At 39.4% G+C, this 22,584-nt stretch overlaps 1 protein-coding gene across 1 annotated transcript in view; it reads left to right on the top strand.

Moving 5' to 3' along the window:
* Positions 1 to 22,584, top strand: part of DNAH11 (dynein axonemal heavy chain 11) — a 324,223-nt gene that overhangs the window by 180,986 nt on the left and 120,653 nt on the right. The window contains exons 48-55 of the mRNA XM_068550514.1: positions 51 to 153; positions 1,820 to 2,059; positions 3,572 to 3,733; positions 4,004 to 4,197; positions 8,069 to 8,231; positions 9,141 to 9,264; positions 9,690 to 9,832; positions 20,957 to 21,118. Coding sequence (XP_068406615.1) covers positions 51 to 153; positions 1,820 to 2,059; positions 3,572 to 3,733; positions 4,004 to 4,197; positions 8,069 to 8,231; positions 9,141 to 9,264; positions 9,690 to 9,832; positions 20,957 to 21,118 — 1,291 coding nt within the window. The remainder of the gene's footprint in view (positions 1 to 50; positions 154 to 1,819; positions 2,060 to 3,571; positions 3,734 to 4,003; positions 4,198 to 8,068; positions 8,232 to 9,140; positions 9,265 to 9,689; positions 9,833 to 20,956; positions 21,119 to 22,584) is intronic.

Here is a 22,584-nt window from a genome sequence, read left to right as displayed (position 1 = left end):
TGTTGTCATTTTGTGCTTTGGGACTCAAGGTTCTGTTTTCTATCTTGCAGGTATGATAGACAGAAAGTGATGCTTAAAGAAATCCACAGCTGTCAGTATGTTGCCTGCATGAATCCGATGGTGGGCAGTTTCACTATCAATCCTAGACTACAGGTAGGGTGTTGAATACTGCTCTCCTCCAAAGAGCCCCTCAATGTCATACTCACACGTTGTAGATCTTGATTCTTAGTGCTTTTGGGTAAAGATTAGGATGTATGGTTCTACTGGACATTTGGTGAAGCACGGAAGCTTATTTTAATTAATAGACTTTTTAGGGCAGTTTTAGGTTTACAGAAAAATGAGCTGAAAGTACAGAGTTCCCATATACTCCCCGTGACTCATTTATAAACACCTTGCATTAGTGTGCTGCGTCTGTTAACAACTGATGAGCCAATATTGACAAGTTACTATTAACTGAATTCTAAAGTTTACATTAGGGTTCATTTTTCGTGTTACACATTCTGTGGGTTTTGGCAAATGTATAATTACAGGTATCTGTCATTAAAGTATCACATGGAGTAGTTTTACTGCCCTAAAAATCTCCTGTACTCCACCTGTTCAGCCCTCCCCCCCGACCCCCTCACCGCCGAATCCCTGGCAACCATTGATCCTTTTCCTGTCTCTATAGTGTTGCCTTTTCCAGAGGGTTGTATAGTTAGAATCATATAGTATGTAGCCTCTTCAGACTGGCTTCTTTCTTTCTTTCTTTCTTTTTTTTAATTTAACATCTTTATTGGCGTATAATTGCTTTACAATGGTGTGTTAGTTTCTGCTGTATAACAAAGTGCATCAGCCATACGTATACATATATCCCCATATCTCTTCCGTCTTGCATCTCCCTCCAACCCTCCCCATCCCACCCCTCTAGGTGGTCACAAAGCACCGAGCTGATCTCCCTGTGCTATGCGGCTGCTTCCCACTAGCTATCTGTTTTACATTCGGTAGTGCATCTATGTCAGTGCTACTCTCATTTAGTCCCAGCTTACCCTTCCCCCTCCCCGTATCCTCAAGTCCATTCTCTACGCCTGTCAGACTGGCTTCTTTTCACTTAGCCTAAATATGCATTTAAGGTTCCTCCATGTCTTTTTCATGTCTTGATAGCTCATTTCTTTTTATCACTGAATAATACTCATTGTCTGGGTGTACCATAGTTTGTTTATCCATTTACTTACTTAAGGATGCCTTGGTTGTTTCCACATTTTGGCAATTATGAGTAAAGCTACAGTAAATATTTACGTTCAGGTTTTCTGAGTGCACGTAAGCTTTCAAATAATCATCACCACCACCACCGTACATACAACAACAGCATACAACAGTCAGTGTTGTTTACTAGTTTATGAGCGGTCACTTGAAGCTCAGCTGGGTGACTCTGCTGATCTTGGCTGGACTTGTTCACATGTTGGGGAGTTAACTGTCAGCTACTCAGGGTGGTTTTGGCTAGAGTGATTGTGATTGGGACAACGTGGCTCTGTGTCATGTGTCTCTCATCCTTTGGCAGGCATGTAGAATTCATTGCAGAGGTAGAGCCTTAAGACAGCAAGTGGAAACACACAAGCATCTGACAGTGACTGGTACCCTGTTACTACTACCTCCTTCTGTTGCCTTGATCAAGTCTTATGGGAAGTCTGAGAGTCACAGTGGAAGGAACTACCAAGTTACATGGCAGTGGGCATGGATACAGGAAGAGTTGAAAAAATAAGGTCCCCCCCTTTTTTTGTAATCTACTGGTACCATTACATTTTCTATTTTATGCAACTCTTATATTTGTTTTTCTTTTCAGAGACATTTCACAGTGTTTGCATTCAACTTTCCGTCCATGGATGCACTAAACACCATCTACAGCCAAATCCTGAATTTCCATTTCCAGCAGCAAGCATTTGGTCCGTCAGTTCTCAGGAGTGGCCCCACTTTGATACAGGCAACAATCGCATTCCATCAGACGATGACACACACCTTTTTACCCACAGCCATTAAATTCCACTACCTTTTTAATCTGAGAGACCTGTCAAACGTCTTCCAGGTACCTCAATGGCTCTGTGTTATGTGTCTTGAGTGGAACACTGATTATAGTAATATTAATGGCGTTCATTCATAGAACTTAGTCGAAAACTATGCTACGTACTTGAGCATGTATTCTTTCATTTTCCACCATAAACTTCTCTATGAAGTTAGTATGGCAGGTTTATTAGTCCCATTTTGTCAGTGAGAGTAGTGACTCCTCTTACGTAGCTAGAGACTTAGCAACAGAAGCTAAGGTAGAAATCTTAGTTCCCTATTTCATTTATTCCATATAAATATTTGAGTGTTTCTTTCTGTGCTAGTAAGAGGGATAATTTGTCATTCTTTAATATGTATGTGATACAGTTTTTAAACATGCATCAAGGGAAATTATAATGTCTTAAATTCCTAGATTATTTTGGTTTGGCATTGACACTTAACTTGCTTATCTGGTAAAAGGACAGTGTGTATGTATGTGATTTAGAAAGGAAGTTCCAAAGAAGGAATTCAAAACTTTGGAATTCTGAAGATATCCAACTTATGTGGCCTACTTGGTAGAGTAAAAGCAGTTGAAGAGTTATTTATGGCTCAAAGTTCTTTTGTGACAGAAGTAGTAAGCTGGTTAATTATGAAAACTTCAGGAGACTTCTTTATATTTGGTGATTTTTGTTTCTTTATACTTTTACAACCCTCCTTTCTGAATCACTCCACAACTGCTTCAAAACTCACACCGCATTAGGCAAAAGTTTCCTCAGAACGTGGACCATTCCTTTTCATCTCGATATTTCTAGCACCTGCCTGGAAGGCTGTGCTCAATAAAGTGGTGTTTAAAAGCAGATTTTTGACGTTAGGAGGGAAGGGAGACCATGGGGTGGGAGGCCCGTCTGCTCACACTTCATACCCAGTCTTTCAGCTACACCTGATACCAACCAGTTGTTTAGCCTTTTGCAGCTAAGTCTCTATGACGCCCTTGGTGTTGTCCCATAAGCCCAGAGCATAGTGACTCTCTCCATGAGGACTGGGTCTGTATGAATCCAAGATGTTGAGGGAAGGGGGGAATAAAAATGCTTTGACTACCCATGAAGGGTGAATTCAGGCAGTGGACTTTGGGTCTCATATGTTTCCTCTGTGAAATGAACGGGTTAGATTAAATGATATCACAGGATTTTAGAGTAAAAAAGTATTATCATCCTGTGACTTTCATGTTTGCTGTTTGTACTCTGGTTTTGGAAACTTAATTCACTGAAGACAGCAGGTACAAGTTCTAAAATCTGGTATTTAGTTCCTAGGCTGACCCTTGAAGTACAGTCTTAGCTGCATTCCTAAAAATGGGTATAAATGACAGTTAATTTTTTAAATGTTGCTTATCAGAGAGTACAACTGCTAATATGTATGTACTACTATTTGTAATACTTCTTGTAACTCAGTGTATTGCTAAATTCAGTACACAGTTAAAGAAAACGTTAAAAGAAAATATTATCTTGGAATGTCACCACCTTCTGAAGTTTTAATATTTATCACTCTTGCCTTGTAGGGGATTTTCTTTGCTTCTCCTGAGTGTTTAAAGGATCCAAATGATTTAATACGCCTGTGGCTTCATGAATCTTCTCGTGTTTATGGAGACAAACTGATAGACACAAAGGATCGTAATTTGTTTCATAAAAACATGCTGGAAACTGCTAGTAAATATTTTGAAGTAAGTAAATGAATGCCAGAGGTCACTATCTGCTCTGGCACAAATTGGCATTGGGGCAGAAATGGGATAAGGATGTGAATGAATTGTGCGTACGCTTACCTGGCTGAAACAGCTGTGATCCCAGGATGCAGTTGGTCTGTACTGGGGAGCATCATACACAGCTACTCATGGTTTGATTTGCAAGCTTTTCCCTGCATAGGCCACTCTGCCTCCAGATGCATCATTTCTGGAGATTGACATGATCGTGTCTTTCTCTTCCTCCTCCTGCAGGGTGTAGACAGCTATGTGCTGCTTCAACAGCCCCTCATCTACTGCCATTTCGCTACTGGCAGCAAAGACCCGTGTTACCTGCCGGCGAGGGACTGGGAAGTGCTGAGGACATTTCTGACAGAAGCCTTAGATAACTACAACGAACTCAATGCCGCCATGCACCTTGTTTTATTTGAAGACGCCATGCAACATGTGTGAGTTGACTGGCTGTGATGCTTTTCCACAAAGTAAAAATGGCTGGGTGTCCACGATTGTTGTTGTTGTTGTTGTTGTTCAGTGTGATCTATTGAATACTTGGAACTATCAGTTCTTACTTCTTGTTTGCCATAGAGTATAAAACTAAGTGTCTCCACGAAACTTATATAATGTTAAAAACCAATGTTACCTCAAAAAAAGAAAAAAAAAAGAAAAAAAAAAACTTGATTGACAACACAAGAAGGAAAACAAAAGGTAAGCCACAACCCTCTTAAATGACATAAATATGTCACACACCAGTAAATGCAGCCACTTACCATGTCATAAGCAAGAGGCAACTTGTGGAAGACCTCAAGAATGTACATATGTAGGAAGGAAATTGACTTCTACACTAAAGAAAAGTAATTGATAATCTGAGTTAGATGAGAAAATTATCTTCTGCAAAAAGTCATTCAAATCTTCTTAGTTTGTATAACTATGAATGTGTGGGCCTGATTCAGAGAAGGTCACTAAGAGCTTTCATTGCTTACATTCAGCAAATACAAGAATATCAAACGTAATTCTTTGTATAATAGTAGATAAGTTTTATATAAATGAATAAATAAATAATAATAGGTTTAGGTGTCATGGATCCTTTAAAAAAAAAACTAGTAAGTGTCTCTATAAATTATGTCACAATCTTAATAATGTCTTACATAGGTACACTACTTTTTGAAGTGCCATCAGAGCCATAATTTCATTTTCTTTTACTGTACCTCTGTTAGGTAAGAATATTAAGAAAGAGGAAAGTAAGTGACTTGTTCAAAGTCTTAAAGTTCGTAAGTGGCAGAGACAGGATGGACTCAAACTGATTTTCCTTCGTTAAGAATGTTTATTGAGTGCCTACTTAGTGCTAAAGAGGAACATTGCCAGCCTATTCAGTACTTATGCGCGTATTAGAAAAAAAAGAAGGGAGGGCCATGTTTTCTGGGCAGAAAATTAGAAAAAGGCCCCTCTCCTGGTGTAGAGCATGGCTGACAAGGCTCTTACCTCCTAGCCTGGGCATCTTGTGCAGTGCACAGATTATGCGACCGTCTGTGGCACCCCTGCTGTCAGACATTGCCTGAGGTACTGGGGAGACAGCAGCAAAGACAGTCCAGTTCTTTCTCTAATCGAGCTTATGTTTTAGTGATGCGATGGGACATCTATAAGGATATGAACAAATAAGCAAGTGAGAAAAATGGCAGAAAGTGGTGTGTCCTGCTGAGGAGTAAAACTGATTGACTCTGAGAAATAAACATGTGGATTCCCAAAGAGGGACTGGATATCTATGTGAGGAGGTGACCTTTAAGGTGAGATCAAAATGATACGCAGGAGCTAGGCATGGAAAGATCTGGAGGAAGAACATTCTAGGTATGGGCAGATTTCATGTGGCCTCAAGACTGAACGTTCAAAAGCAGAAAGAGGGTCATTGTGGCAGCATCCTGGAGAAGTGGGGAGAGCAGTATATGACAAGATGGGGAGGTGGGCACAGGCCTCACGTGTACAGCGTGTTTCCTTTTAACCAGAGGAAGGGGTGTTTATTTCATTCTAACTGCAGTGAGAAACTTTGGGTCAGATTTTAGCACGGGAATGACAGGATTTGTTGAATAGTCTAAACAGCTTGCCGTTGCTGCTGCCATATGGGAAGTCGATTGCATCTTTCCTTCCAGTCCTGTTCTCCTGGTCACCATCATTTCTCAGTGGCTGTACTGGTCTCCTAGAGCTGCTCTAACAAAACACTACAAACTGGGCAGTTTAGAAAAACAGATATTTATTGTCTCAACAGTTCTGGAGGCAAGAAGTCTGAAGGGCTGGAAGGGCTGTGCTCCTTCTGAAGGTGCTGGGGGGGGATCTGTTCCAGAATTCTTTCCTTGCTTCTGGTAGTTCCTTGGCTTGTGACACCCTAACTCCAATCTTCACGTGGCATTTTCCCTTTGTGTGTGTTTGTATCCAAATTTCTCCTTTTTTATAAGGACACCAGTCGTACTGGATAAGGTGTTCACCCTACTCCCCTCTGACCTCATCCTAACTAGTTTCTTCTTCAATCACCCTATTTCCAAATAAGATTATATCCTCAGGTACTGGAGGTTAGGACTTCAGTATATGAATCTGGGGGGAGGCCATTCAACGAATAACACTGGCTTTTCTACCAAGTGATATTTGGGCAAAGATTAAAATAATGAAATAAATCAAGAAAGAAGGAAGTATGTGAGGAAGGCGACTCAAACAGACCCACAAAATGTGGAGAATTCAATTTTCAGAAGAGTTCCCCCTTAAAATGTTGAGCCCAAGTGCCTAAGAAAAACTTGGGAGGCCTCCCCATCATCAGTTATTATAAGCATGTGAGGTGTTGATTGTTTTATCGATCCCTTGGCAGTTGCAATCCTCTGATTACACAGACCGAGGAAGCTTCAGTTAGAATCTCTGACCGCGGTGATAAGTGAGTTACTAGTAACACTGTTTCTGGTTGGGTCTGTCGTGGCTCGGGTGGAAGAGATGTCCCATTGGCGCTGAAGAGTCTTCCCCTGTAACCCTTCAACACAGAGTTCTCTGTGACCTAAAGGGAAAGCCTTTACTTTGATCGGGGATTATGAGCTAGAAGCTGATTTACTCAGCGTCAGAGATGATTTCAGAGAGTGTCCTTGAGTGTTGTAGAAAGGGAGTTTTGCCACTGAGAGACTCTGGTGAGGTGCAGACGTCAAAGCACACATTAAAATGAAATGACAACCCTGCTTTGTAACTTGGGGTGTCACTCGTGTTAGAGTAGCCTCGCAGCTTTCCCAAGGTGGTTTTGTTGTGTGGTCCTGTAAAGTAAAATGTAACGAGATGGCTGAGCCTGGAAAAATAACCTGTCTTTTCAGCTTTTGAAGGTTTTCAGGAAATGCTCACATGTGTTGGTCCTTGTATAAGTGACCCCAACTTCATTTTTTCAAAAAGTGCTCTTTAAAAAAAAAAAAAAAAAATCTATGTGGATCATTCAGGGTTTGAAGTTTAAGTTCATTCAGGAAAGCAACTGAGCAAATACAACAGTGTGGTTTTTTGGTTTTTTGTTTGTTGTTTTTTTTTTTTTTTTTTTGCATTTGGGTTTCCATATGCTTATATTTTGTTTTGTTACTTTTCTTAATATTTATGACATAATTATGGCAAATTTCTTCAACCAAATGCATATTTTGATCATGTTAAAGCCAACTTATTCCTAACTGTAAGATATAGCAATAATATCAAAACTTTAAGCATTCAGAATCTCTTCAGTAATATAGAACAAGGGATTAGTTGACCTTGCCAGAAATTTAACTCTGGGTTTCTAACAGTTTCAGTAAATGTTTTAGACAGCTCGAGGCACAGGGAAAGCTTTAGTACAAAGGACGTTAAGAATCATATAAAAAGGCAGGTGTTTAAAATGCATGAAGTAAGTCACATGTGAGGTGTTTGTCGGTTTGAACAAATCCATTCTTTCCACAGTAATTCTACAGCAAAGGTTTCTGGCCCAAAAATATTCCCCCTTTGATGTCCTTGTACGTGGATGCTGACGTGAGGTTGGGATCTTTCTTGCTTATCAGGAAAATGTGACGCTTTGATGAAAGGCCTTGTCTTCATTTTCTGTCCTCTTCTGGTGGAGAGTAATACAGGAGTGAGGGTCCAGATGTCATCAGCCAGGACGGTTTGTTAGGCAAGCGATGCGGGGGCAGACTCGGGCATCATCTTTGTTTAATGGGAAAACAGAGGAACAGGGACTGAAAGTCTGAAATGAAAGTTGGAATTTAGTATCTAAATATGTGAAAAATGAAACAGACATGGCCCCGGGGCTCGTTGGATATCATCTGCAGGGGGCGCGCTTTCTCTCCCCAGGTGTCGCATCAGCCGGATCCTGCGGACTCCTCGGGGTTACGCGCTCTTGATTGGAGTGGGGGGCAGTGGCAAGCAGAGCCTGTCCCGCCTGGCAGCCCACGTTTGCAGCCTCGAGGTCTTCCAGATCACTCTGACCGAAGGCTTTGGAATCCAAGAACTTCGGGTAAGTACGGTGATGGGCATCCCCGTGCCCCTTCTGCCCCAGGATATAAGTGCTCCTGTCATCCATGGAGAGGGGGGAAAGCTCTTTACAGGATTTAGTTGGCTGTTTCTCCTCCATGGTCAGATTAGTAATAGCAAATTGCTACCAACATTTACAGGTATATAAGCCTATAAGCCTGTAGAACTGGCTCAGAAAATATTTTAAATACTTGCTTACACAAACATGTTTTTTCTTTCGCATTGACCATACTTGATAATCAGCAGTATTCATAGACCCATACGATGGAGGGGGGGAAGAAAAGATACTTTTTTTTACAAGCACGAAGAGATTTCTTCCACTTTGGATCAGATTATGAAAATAAAATATGATGGGAACACAGTCAAGAAGCTCTGACGTGTTCTTAAAATTTTGCTTTTGAATTACACCAGTACTTACAAAATAGTACTTAGAGTTTGTGGCAAGTGCTATTTTAAAGCAAAAAAAAAATAAACCACATGCTTTCAGTATTACTAAATAAAACTAACTACGTAAGTCACCAGCCAGTGAAGTAGACAGCTGTTGAAATGAGCCAGAAACTTCTTTTTACTGCGTTGCTTGACAGTGGCGTTACTGCATTCACTTTTACTCGAATTAGAAGGGAGTTGTTTCTCAGGAGCCTATTTGCGTCTTGGGCTCCATTAGGCCACAAACATGATACTCATCATTATATGCCAGAAATGGAGGTGACATCATGCTGTTTGCCCCCGTAAGAAGATGGTCACTGTGAGGAAAGGATATGTAAACAGGGGAAAGGGCAGCACACAGCCCTCCCATTGTAGCGCCTCAATTCTCCCTAGCCCTCGCACACACACTCCCAACGTCACACCAGCATTTTAATACAGCATGAATAATGGCCTCCTTTCCTTACAGGTAGATCTTGCCAATTTGTACATCAGAACCGGAGCCAAGAACATGCCCACTGCGTTCCTGCTGACAGATGCACAGGTTCTAGATGAGAGCTTTCTCGTGCTGATTAATGACTTGCTGGCATCAGGTGATTAAATCAACACATTTCATGAAAGATCTTCCCCAAAGACAAATGATCTGTAGTTTCACTGAACTTTAAATAGAGATAATTTGTCTTTGAGATGTTTGCTGGGGCATTCTTTGGGGAGAAACCCATAAACCTAACAAATTTGAAGTATATTCTTTCTTAGTCTGCCTGCGGATGTGAGATGCCTTGGAGAGGCCTTCCGTGAAGCAAATGTTATTCCTACATGTGCGAGTTTAGTGGGTGGATTCGTCATAGCTTGTCCTCAGTGTGCTGTGTGTCTTGTAAATGCAAAAAGAAAAATTGCGTTTCTGTTTCAAACTCTTTATCATTAAAGGTGAACTTTGTATTATAAAGCATTTCAAGTCACGTCTAAAATTTAAATTGTGGCAGTCTTTTAATAATTCTACTCATTCCTTTGGGGGCAGGGGAAATCCCTGATCTGTTCAGTGATGAAGATGTAGACAAGATAATTTCCGGAATTCGTAATGAAGTTCATGGTCTGGGCATGGTGGACTCCAGAGAAAATTGTTGGAAATTCTTTTTGGCCCGGGTGCGACTACAGCTGAAAGTAAGAAACATTTGCTTTACTTGCATTTAGTTAAACATGCTGTTAGAACTCTGCTATGGTTCTGTTTCGCAATTCATATGACAAGTTTGAATTCCACTCATTCATTTTGTAAGGACATCCAGTCATTCATTTTGAAAGGACATTTGCATTTTTCCATGAGTGTCTGGAGGGCACCTTCTTCAAGTTTCCCGTGATGCTGGGCTCCTACAAAGCATTGCTCTGAGCAGATTGCACTACTCGGGTGAGCTGGACATGGTCTCTGTCCTTGAGGAACTTACACTATTACAGGAGACAAGAGACACCACAAATAATGGTAGTGTGGGACCAGCGTGAATGGTGCCGTGTGATTCCAGAGGAGTACAGCATCCTTCCTGACGCCACTAGACCCTCCTGGAGGAAGTGATGTGCTGTGTGTCAAGTGTGGCTTGGAATTCATGGGGAAGCGATGGGGTGGGGAAGAACTTTCAGGGAGAGGAAATAGCATTTATATAAGAGTAAAGGTGGAATGCAGGGGGCATATTTGGAGAAACCCCAGCTAGCTCTAAATGACTGGGATGGAGAGTTCCTGTAGGAAGAACCAGGTGGAGCAGGCTGGGAAAGTAAATCGGGGTGAAGCAAGGGTTTTGTAAATCATTAAGGGAGCAGAGGAAGGGTTTGAGTTAAGGAAGTGACTATTATGTTAGTACTTCAGGGCAGATAATTATGGCCTATCACTCACATGATCTGAGGCTCAACCCACGGTTCCTCCACAGAGACCACTCCATGCTTTAGTGTAGCATATAGGGATATAATATAACCAAATAAGGGCAGCAGGAAGGATGAAGTATTAGAAAAAGAAGCCCCTCCAAACTCATGGCAGAAAACCATTTTAAAATGCTAATATGGAACACTGAGACTTCCTAGTATAGTAATGCTTAGTGACCTAGGAAAGTTACTACTTTGCTACTCCTTCTAGTATTCCACACCTGTCAGGTTAGGAACAGAGGGCTTCCCCGGTGGCACAGTGGTTAAGAATCCTCCTGCCAATGCAGGGGACACGGGTTCGAGCCCTGGTCCGGGAAGATCCCCACATGCCACGGAGCAACTAAGCCCGTGGTGAAGACCCAACGCAAAAATAAATGAATAGATAAATCAAGTTAGGAATGGACTTTGCGGCTCCTGTAAAGCCTGGAGTATGCAGGAAGGGATGGGAAGTGGCATTAGCTGTGCATATACCTCTGTGAGGAGGTGGAGGAATAGAGTAACTATGATTCTTCTCCGCCCTCCTCTTTCAAATTCCACCTTGGTCTCACTGAGCAATTCTGGGCTGAGGTTAGAAATCAGAATTCAAGGTTCAGTTGCCCAAAGAGTTTTATGCCCATCAAAAATGTGACTAAGCATCTGTTGGCCAGGTTGTAACAAGGCTGGGGATTTCTCCCTGTTCCATTGCGATATATTTGGATCAGATTTTCTTTGTGAAATGGGAAAATAAGTACAATAATAGAATTTGAGATAGTAATGTAATAAATCAGCAGTCCAAATCTGTTGTTCAGAGCAGCAGAATCAACGTCACCTAGGAAATTTTCAAAAATGCAAGTTCTCCAGCCCCACCCCAGAACTCTTAAATTAGAAACTCCGGCTGGTACCCAGAAATCTATGTTTTAACAAACCCTCCAGGTGATTCTGAAGCATGCTGAAATTCGACAACCACTGTTACAGATAATGCTAGCATGAGCGTCCTTTACATGCATCTTGTATACACAGCTTTGCTTGCTTTTGTAGGATAAACTCTTAACAGGGGAATTGCTAAATTCAATAGTTACAGCTTGTAGCAGTTTTAAATTGTGCCTGCAATTTCTCTGATGCTCTTCTGACTCACAGGTGGGATTCAGGTCCCCTGTCCTTGGATCTGGGTGGGCTTATGACTGCTTCAGCTAACAGGGTAGGGTATAGTTCAGCAGAAGGGATGCTGAGTAACCTCCGAGGCTGAATCATAAAGGACCCACTTTTCCATTGAATTGTACATGGTTTTTTGCTTAATGAGTTCTGTGCATATTAAGCGATTAGGCTTATATATATGTGTTGGATATTTTTCCTGTTCTATCATTTATCTTTTAAATGTATATATGGTACATGTCTGTTTATTTGTTTATAACTCTGGAAAAATTTTTAAGTTTTTATCCTAGATTAATCAGTGTTTGCCTTTATGGATTTGGGGTTTCTTACATATTTAGGAAAGCGTTTTTCTCTCCAAGATTTAAAAACTCTTCACTAGAAGCAACTGGAACTCATTTGGGCTACAGATGAAGAGAATATCCAAGAACAGTTCCAGAAAGCCTCCCTCCCACATCAGAGTCCAGACTAGCTCAGTAATCCCCTTACAGACCCATGCTTTTCCATCTTTCTCTCCTGCCAGTGACCACCCTGCTGCTTCCTGCCTCATGATCTCACGATGAGTGCAGGAGGGTCTATATTCCCGGTAGGAAGAAAGAGTGGGGAAGGAGATTTGGGGCTCTCTGAATCAGGAATCCAAAGCTCCCCCCCCCAGATCCCTAAGCTGATGTCTTACTGATCACAAGTGTGTCCCTTGTCACCTCCACCTACCAGGGAGTATGGGAAAGTGAATATTTGATCTTGTCACAAAGGCTTTATGAATAAAATTGGAAATTGGTTTAGAATAGGAGCGGTACCAGCCATTCCAGGGCCTGCATGCTTTCATGCTTTATGCTTAAAACTATGCTACATCTGGAATATATTTATTATCGTTTATGACAAAGAGTGAGCCGAGAGGTTTCAGGTTACTTTTATTTTTCCCCCAAAAGATGTGTTTTTATCTGAACACCATGTATTTCTTCCTTACTGATTTAAAGGGCCATCTTTATTATATGCCAGATAGCCATGTTAACTGGGTCTATTTCCACATCCTCTATTCTACTTTCTTGTTACTCCTACTGATTCCAGCTCTGTACTATGTAAGGTATGAAAACTTTATTATACTTTTTCGTATCTAGTATTTCATTGCCCTTATCTAGTTTTTCTTTGTTGCTTTTACATGTTTTTAATGTCTGGATAAACAGCAGAATCATTTTGTCAGATTCTAAACACATTTCATTTAAATTTTGGTTGAAATCCTGCTGAAAGCTTTTTTTTAAATTAGGGAGAATTGAATCTTCCTGAGAAAAGGTCACATTGCTTTTGTAGAAGGACTATTTCCTTCATAAAATTTTCTACTGGTATATTGTTTCTATATAGGAGAGCTGTTGATTTTTAGTTTTGTAACCAGCTACCTTACTGCCTCATCAGTCATTTCTATTAGTTGGTTGATATATATAGCCTGCAGATAATGATATTTTGTCTTTCCTACTATTCTGTTTATCCGTTCTCCTTCCTCACTGCATTGGCAAATCTACAAAAGAAGGTGTTTCTGATGTTTCACTATTACATTATATGTTGGCTTTTGACTCTGGATGTTTATTGTCAAGGAAATATCTACCTATTGGATTCCTTTGCAGCCTCTCTTGAGACAATGACATGGTTGTTCTTTTGGAACTTACTAATATTCATATAGTACAGAGATTGTACAGAAGTTTTGCATTTTCATATTGTTAAATCATCGGGCCTTCCTTTTACGCATTTCCTGGGATTCTGTGCTTTAGCAGGCCTTACCGAAACCGAGATCAGTTTTATTTTTACCTCTGTTGTTGTCTGAGCCTTTTCACAGTCACATTTTTTCGTATGCACCTTGGTACAAAGCTAGAATTTATTTTGGAGTTAGGTATGGATCATTTTTCCCTATTGTCACAGGATTACTAATTGAATAATTTATCTCTTCCCTACTAAAATGAGTAGGAGGATTTTTGTGTGTTTGTTTTTTGTGTTTTAAATGCTAAGGAGGACTAAGATCTCTCCCTCAAATACTTCTCATCCTTCTTGGCCTTCACTTAGCTTGCTGCATCATGAGAAAGCTCAGTGGTCAGCGCCTTACCCTGAGGGAGAAATGATGCGGCAAAGAAACGGGTCTCCTTTTAGCAAGAAAGTGGCAGCTTCTTTCTCTTCATCTGTGTGTATTACCCGCACATCCTCAGAATTGTTTCTAAGGAACAATGGATGTCTCTGTTAGTTTCATATATTGTGACATTCACCAGCATGTGCTAAAGACTCAGAGTTTCTGCTGAGCTGATGCTTCCTTTGCATATGTTCCTAGCTGGGCAACACGGGAAGCCTAATGCGTTACAAGAGTTGGCGAGCACACCTGGCAGGTCAAGCTAAACGATGTGTAGTTACCACCCCATTACCCACGCTCACCACCCAAACTCAGTTCCTATTTGGAATGCAGGGGTAGTGAGGACCTGTTGGCATGTGAAATGTGACCTCTGCGTTCCACAGGGCAGTGCCCATTGATGATGATCAGATGCCTGTCCTTGGATGGGCTGAAGTAAACCGGTGAGTCAATGCCAAGTGCCTCCTCTCCTTCACATCTGTGTATGTGTGCATCCTTTCCTGCAGAATTCTCATTTACCCTTAGAGTATAGTACTCTCATCTTCTCTCCTAATAACTTTAGTTAACCTGAAAACTCTTCTTTCTTGCCTTCCTTCCTGGCCATGTGATGCCGTAAGGAAAAGAACGCTTAGTGTATGTAGCAGCCCCTGATTCTTTCCCAAGATTTTAGTTATCTGTGTGTTTGGTTATCTAACTGTCTGTCTGTCTGTCTATCTATGGGTGGGGGTATGTGTGTGTAGTTTATATTTTCTTCATATGGTTCTGTATTTTAAAAAATTATATGTATTATGTATTATATATATATATATATATTAAGTATATGTTATATATATGTATATATAGAGAGAGAGGAGATTCATTTTTGATAACATAAGATATATATGTTCATTTTAGAGAACTTAAAAATACAGAACCATACGAAGAAAATAAAAACTATGCTCAGTTATATTGCCTAGAGATAACAACTGGAAACATATTGGTATATTTTCTTCCAGTTTTCTATGTGTATAGACACACATACAAAGTACATACTCAGAACTATGGTTTTTTTCACATCTCTCACTATTTTCTTTACCTCTCTCTTTGCCTTTTTGATTCGAAGTCTCCCACAGGAAAAAAAAAAAAAAAAATCAAATGATTCTAAGAATTTGTTGTATGGAATGAACTATTTAACTCAAACATGCTTCATTTTAAACAAGTGTAGGAAACCTTTATCCATTTTTACACTTTGCCAACTTTCCTATTGGTTTGTTAGACTTTTTATTGATTTATAGGAGCTCTTTATATAGCTGAATAATAGCCATTTGTCCATAATGTCCTTGTCTGTTTTAGTGTTGCCAGTTCTTTTCAAAGTTCACCATAATTCTGCTAACTTTGTTTACAATGACTTCTGTTTTACATTTATATATATTAAATATGTCTGATTTTTTTTCTTCATGGATTTTGTGTGTTAAGGCTTTTTAGGAAGCATTTTCGTACTCTGTGGTTATGAAAATATTATCCTGAATTTTCTTTAAATTAATTTATAGTATCTTTAATGTTTAGCCCTGGATTGCCTTGTGCAGTATAAGGTGGCTTTTCTACTTTTTCTCCCCAAAATTGTCCCAACACCTCTTACCATAGACTCTTTCCTTACACTACCAATTTGAAATGCTGCCTATATCATATGCTAAATGCCTAAAAATTGGGGTTTGCCAGCACCGATGGCGCTTGTTCTCCCAACTGCACATGTATCGAGTTATCACATTGTGTCAGCAAAATTGCAACCACGCTGCTAGCAGAGCAGCAAAGCCTTGCATAACGTTGTTCACATATGGACCCACTTAATAGATATTCAGGCGTCTGATTTTCTGTTTTAGAAAAAGAAAAACACTATTATACGAGGTTATGGGGCTGCAGACTGGCCTGGAAGGTAATGTGTGGGCAGCGCCAGCCCTGGAGACAAGCAGGGCAACTATGACAAGGGATTCTTCTCCTCATATATACAGGATTAATCTATAGGAAGGGAAATACAGCGGGGAATATAATTCCTACTGTTTTTACTCCTCAAGAATGCATTTCCTCTTTGCTGTCTATTGGCTTCCACATGCAATTTCTTTATGAATTGAAGAGTTTTCACTTAAAAAAAAAAGAAAGAAGAGAACTAAAACTCTCCAATGAAAAAAATTTTTAACTCTTGTAAAAATCTGTACTGGAGAATATACACACATGAAAGGCTGTGGGAATGATTTCATTGTGTGTTACCTAGAAAGAAAATAAATGTAAATATGCATAGAATGTGTGTATGGTGAAGATGCTGTTGAATCTCATAAAAAATAATTGAAGTTAAAAGGTTATTAGGTGAGGGGATGATACAGGAAAATATATAAAGATAATAAGGTGATGTTAAAACAGTCAAACTGAGGAATCGTTTCTAGGCTAAACCTCCATTCCTGGGAGGATTCTCTCAGTAAGATTCAGATCTTATCAATCTTGAAAAATGCTGAGACTTTTGAGGATAAATGCAAACACAAATTATGGATAGAAGCTTCTGAAGTGAACGTGTGGGAAGATTCCCTCTGAGAATAAACTATATCAGCTGGAAAAAAATACACTGATAATAGCAATTCAAATTTCCATTACAAGACGAAATGGACTGAGGCCTGTTAGTGATATGCAAATTAATGTGTACTTACATGGGATCTTATCTAAAAGAAATTGAAATGTATTACAAAGCACAATGAAAAGAGGGTTATTGCAAATGAGTCTTAACACCTGTGTAGAGGGGGGCAAAAAAGGGAATAGAAAATTCTATAGTATGGATTCCAAAAGCAAGTTCCTGACATCCAAATATTAGAGCTGTAGAAAATATATAGATGGTGATTCCAGGGTTTGCTTTTTACTTGTGAGAATTTGCTTTTAGAAAAGAGCACAGCTGTCTAAGGCATTTTTAACTTTATTTTCTTAGCCGACTTTTCTTTCCAATCCACTGCTGGAAACTAACTTAAGCCAATTTGGTCATTTGCAATTGTCAGGAACTATTTGGGGGTATATTTCAGGGACCTTCAATACTTGGAGGTAGATGACACCTGTTTAGGGGATGGCGAATGTTCTCCCCAAATCTTCCAATTTAAGATGTGCTTCAAAGAAAGAAGTCTCAGACTGAACTCTGGTGCACATAGAGTTTATGTGTAGCACATAACTTAAAACAAGTCTTGAAGTCTTAAAATCTGCTCTGTAAACTTGTTGGAATCCCAACTCTGTCCTTTTAGGAACCTGACTAGCCCTAATTGGAAAGCTCCTTTGAGGCAGATATAGAAATATTTTCATGGTAGGGTTAAGCTGATCTTCTCACTGGGATCACATAAAAATACAGAAACTTTCCATAAGCTGTTTACCACAGGACACAGGACTGGTCAAAATCCGAAGTCTAAAGAGTCAAGGGGATTACGCGGCTACTTTGAGATGTAGCTTTTCCTATTTTGTTCATAGAACAGTAGAGGTGCAAGTACAGATATTTCTATTTTTCTAAGATATCTTGAACACTACTCATTTCATCATTGAACAATCATATCCAGTATTCTTGATGCTAACTAACCAACCGTTTATGTTGATGAGAGAAGTTAGCTAAGAGCCCAGGTAGCCGACTTTGCAATGCAGGCTCCCATTAGAATGTGTGAAATGCTGGTTAAGCAACCCGAGCCCATGCGCCTCTATTGGCATACTTCAGATAATAATGATAATAACCAGATAATGGCCCCTAAGTTGTAAAATAAGATGAGTATTCACATGCATATTGTAGTAGACTGAAGTATTTCAAAGGTATATTTTACAGGACCAGATGGCTTCATTGGTGACTTCTACCAAATATTTCAAGAAGAATTAACACCGATCCTTTTCAGTCTCTTCCAAAAAACAGAAGAGGTAGGAACACTCATTTTACAAGGCCAGCATTACCCTGATACCGTAGTCAGATAAGGACACCGCGAAAAAAGAAAATTTCAGGACAATATCCTTGATACATAGATGCAAAAATCCTCAACAAAATGTTAGCAAGCTGAATTCAACAGTACATTCAAAGTATATCATACACCATGATCAAGTGGTATTTATTCCAGAGATGCAGTATGGTTCACCATCCACAAATCAATCATTATGATACGCCGCATTAACAAAATGAAGGGTAAAAATGATATGATCATCTCAGTAGATGTAGAAAAAGCATTTGGCAAAATACACATCCATTTATGATAGATACTCTCAACAAAGTGGATATAGAGGTCACGTACCTGAAATAATAAAGGCCACATATGATAAGCCCACAGCTAACATTATACTCAATGGCGAAAAGCTGAAAGCTATTCCTCTAAGATCAGGAACAAGATAAGGCTTTTCACTCTCACCACTCCAATGCAACATAATACTAGAAGTCCCAGCCAGAAGAGTTAGTCAACAAAAAGGTAAATATATGGCGTGATGGATGTGTTAATTGATGCAATGGGGAGAAATCCTTTCACAGTGTCTATGTTTATAAAATCATCATGTTGTGCACGTTAAATGTCTTACAATTTTAACAGTGCTGAAAAAGTAGATTATAGATAGCCTCACACCCTTTTTTCTAATCACTTATTTGTCTTTCTTATAAATTCTTTGCTATGTTAATCTCTCATGAAATTAGGGAAATGCAACAGGAAAATTGTAGGATGATTCCCCCCGCCCACCACAGTAGTATTCCTTGAGGCAACAACTTGAGTTTACTCCAGGTTGTCTAAAAAGTTGTGGAGACTATTTTTAAAAAGAGCAGAAGAGCCAACGCTTTCAAGATATTAGCATAGGCTCTCAGAATACTACCCAGGAAAGCTGGATGGAGAGAATTTCTGTGCTAGATTTCTAGCAAAGCTAGAAATTGGGGCAGTCATTGCACTCCTCAAGGCTAGTGTGCTACTGTCCTTTCCCTTCGTAAGAGGTACTAATGAACAAGCATATTTCTCTAATTTAGTTCCCAGGGTCTAATTTATCTGATAGAACTGAGGTTATTAATGATTATCTAACTTATTTAAAATTCTCTAAATTTTCTACTTCACTCTGTATATAATAGAGATTTAGATTCTATGAGTATTTCACCAAATGCAAAAGCGTTAAAAATGTAAATATTTCGTTTAGGTATTCCCATAGAAATTTTAAGACTCTTAGGTTATAGCTGTGGGTGTCAGAATCACCTGGAGGGCTTGTTGCAAACACAGAGATTGCCAAGCCCCATCCAGAGTTTCTGATTCCCCAGGTCTGGAGTAGGTCCAAGAATTTGCATTTCTAACCAGCTCCTAAAAATCCTTTGAGAACCATTCGTCTCCTGCCATCTGCCCTCCACGTGAAATTTAGATGGCATTGTAAGGATCCTTATTTACGCCACAATAAATAACATAGAAAAAAAAAAATGTCTTCAACTGTAAAATTGTAGAAAAGGAAAATAATTCTTTAAATCAGTGTTCTATATTATCTTTCAATAAATAATTAAGGCATATCATTAAATTAACTCAGTATTTTTTTCCTGAGGCTCACCACACATGGTTCAGATACTTTGTTTTCTAACACATTCTTCAGACCTGATAGTATGCTGGGTAGTAAGTGTAGAAACAGAGTAAGTGTAGAAATGATGGACATATTTAGGACCTCAAATAAATAATGCTTTCCCCTACCCCCCTCTCTTTGCTACAATTATGTATAAATGAAGTCTCTAAAATTGTCATGAATGAGAGGTAAGTTGGGTGTAGAAAACCAACTTCTAGGACATTAAGGAGAAATACTCATGTATGGGGAGACAAGGCTGTCAGGAGAAACCTAAACACTGAGATTTAAGTGAAAATTCTGCCTTGTAAGTGAGGCTCGTTAACTTAGCACATGCAATATTACAGCAATTATGCAGTTTGTACCTAGACTCTTGAATATAAAGAAGAAATGATCGGTCAGCTTATGCATTGTTGAAAATCATTTTAGATCTTAGGATTCATCTCTTGAGTTGTTGAAGAGCCATAGTATATAAAACTAATATGGTAAAAACACCTGTTAAATGAGAATATATGGTTTCACATATTTTTATGATTTTTATGACATGAATTTTAAAATGCTATGTGGAAAAAATATATCCCTTGAAAAGTGATTTTGTTAGTTGCCTTATCTCAAAGTGTGAGAGACTTCATTGAAAGAACTGCAGAGGTTTGTTTCATATCATCAAGCGCAAGCCACGTCTAGAAAAAAGGAAACCAAGACTCATCTTCAGACCTTACCCCAGTTGGCATCAGTCTCCCCAGTGCCCTCAAGTCCACACTGACTTGGGAAAGAAGGCAGAGGACAAAAAGGGGGCTCCCTAAACACCTCTTTTGTGCTAGTACTTTACACAGGGCACCACGTCTGATGAGCCCAGAAAGGATATTCAGACCCACTGGACTCCTGATAACCTGCTTCCCTCACTGAGCTTCTGTGACACATGTCACAGCTGAACTCAGGCACTCCTGACAGAAAGCAGCCCTGTGTCACTAAAGAGAGTATGGAAACTTTCCAGTTTAACTCTGAAGTCATTAAATACTTAAATAAAACTTTGAAAACTTACAAATTTCTCATCAGGATCATGTATAAACTGAAATTTTTACTCCTTTAAAAATGTTAAGTATGAACTGGAGTGAATGTATTTTATGCAAACAAAATGGAAACAAAGTAAACATTGAATGTGACAAAACACTGTTTTCTTAAAAGTATCTTACACAGTTTTATGGAGACTGGTGAATTACAGAATAGGAGACAGAAGATGAAAGTCTTGGTATTATTTTATCATAGAGATTTGGTTTTTATTTTTATTTTTAATTGTCATAATGTAACTTGTGTGATAGAAAAGAATGAATTTCCCACTATGCATGATGATCATCAAAAATGTTTAGAAGGAGAGGGACCAATTTTAAGGAAAGCACACAGCAGTGTTTCTGTATGTTCCACGGGGCAGGTTTGTACTTTGATTAGCAAGGAGGTTAATGTTGCTTTCCACTCTGTGGTGCTTTAGGCTAGTTTAATGTCACGGTTGGCTGCGCTCCTTTCTTTCATTGTCCAGGGTCTCCGTGTAATTCTTTGCTCACTCATCACCCTCCTGTTTGTGCCCTGCCCCCGTGTCTCCACAGATCATTTTGTGTTTCTCTCCGGTTGGTCACACGCTGAGAAGTAGAGCTCGGAAGTTCCCAGCCCTGGTTAACTGCACGGCTGTTGACTGGTTCCATGCTTGGCCCCAGGAGGCTCTGGTCACAGTCAGCAGGAGGTTCATTGAGGAAACCAAGGGAATTGAGGTATGCCGCGTCAGCCTCTGAATCTCTCTCTCTCTCTCTCTCAACACACACACTCTCACGGACCCAAGTCCTCAGTAAATAATTTCCAAAATACACCCCCTAGCAGAAAGCTGTCCTTGTTTGTTAAGATGATAAGATCATCTTTGTGAGTTTACAGTTTACGGCATATGATGGCTGATCTTTTTGTATCCGGTTGAGGTGCATACACACACACATACACACAGACATACACACAGACACACATACACAGAGACACACAGACACACACAGACACACATATACACTAACACACAGATACACACAGACACACACACAGAGACACATACACACTAACACACACACAGACACACAAACACACTCACACACACAAACAGCACGTGAGTGAGTTCTTACTCATCCACTGACTCACCAGAAGGCCAGGATCATTCTTACTTGCATCAGAACAGGACTTACTGAATATAAATCCTTTACATTCACAACTAAACAAAAAAGTAGGCACCCATAGCCATGCAATGCTTGTTCTTAACAAAGTAAGGCAATTCATTGTGGTTTTTCTCATTACGGTATTGATAGGTGAAAAATCAGCCCCCATATATTTAGCAATCACTGAGTCAACTAATGTATATGCTTCTTTGTTTTATGGGTTTATGTTTTATACATTATGTTTGTCATTTGCTCATGTTGAAGTTTCCACCTCCTATTGCATTTTTTAAAAGTTGCATGAAACGAAAAAAAAGAAAAAAAAAAAAAAAGAACAACTTCAAGCATTCAGATTCAAAGAGAAAAAGGAATGTATCAATAGATATGAAGGTGTCATTTAGACCTCCTAGAAATGATGTTGTGCGTCAGTCAAGCACCTTTCTGATTGGATAGTTTGGATGGATGGTGATTGTGAACATTTCCCAGGGAGGTTTGTCTTCTGATTCCTTGGAGTGATAAGGCCAAAGGTGCCTAGAATAAGTCAGGCAGGAAGAGTGATTCTCAGAGCCAAAAATAAAATCAGGGATATGTAAGGAGCGATGGCTGTTTCCAGCTGAAACTTTGCTGTGAACAGGGGCAAAGTGCTGTAGCCTCCTTTCCTCCCAAACCCGTAACTGCTGCTTTTCCAAAGCAGTCCTTTCACATTTTGTTGAATATTATATCTTTTGGTGGCCAGATGGTTAGAAATCTGGGCATATTTACTTTTTCAATTAATTATTTGTAATGCAGCTAGCTTTATTGCATATTTATATTTATATGTATATTTTATATACATAATATATACAGCTTTATCATATATGGTTTATTGTATTTTCCAAAATGTCTATTAATCTAATTACTTACTGCTGGATTGCCAGGGAAGAACTGTCACGCAACATCTAAAAGACGTATATGATCGAGGTTTTATCATATTCAAATACCTCCTCTTGCTTTCTTTTCTCCACACACACATTTAAAACATTTCTATAAATTAATGAAAACAATGA

This window comes from Eschrichtius robustus, chromosome 8, assembly GCF_028021215.1.
Source record: "Eschrichtius robustus isolate mEscRob2 chromosome 8, mEscRob2.pri, whole genome shotgun sequence".
Classification (NCBI taxonomy): domain Eukaryota; kingdom Metazoa; phylum Chordata; class Mammalia; order Artiodactyla; family Eschrichtiidae; genus Eschrichtius; species Eschrichtius robustus.
Note: the sequence above shows the minus strand (reverse complement) of the source record. Positions and strands in the feature narration are given on the sequence as shown.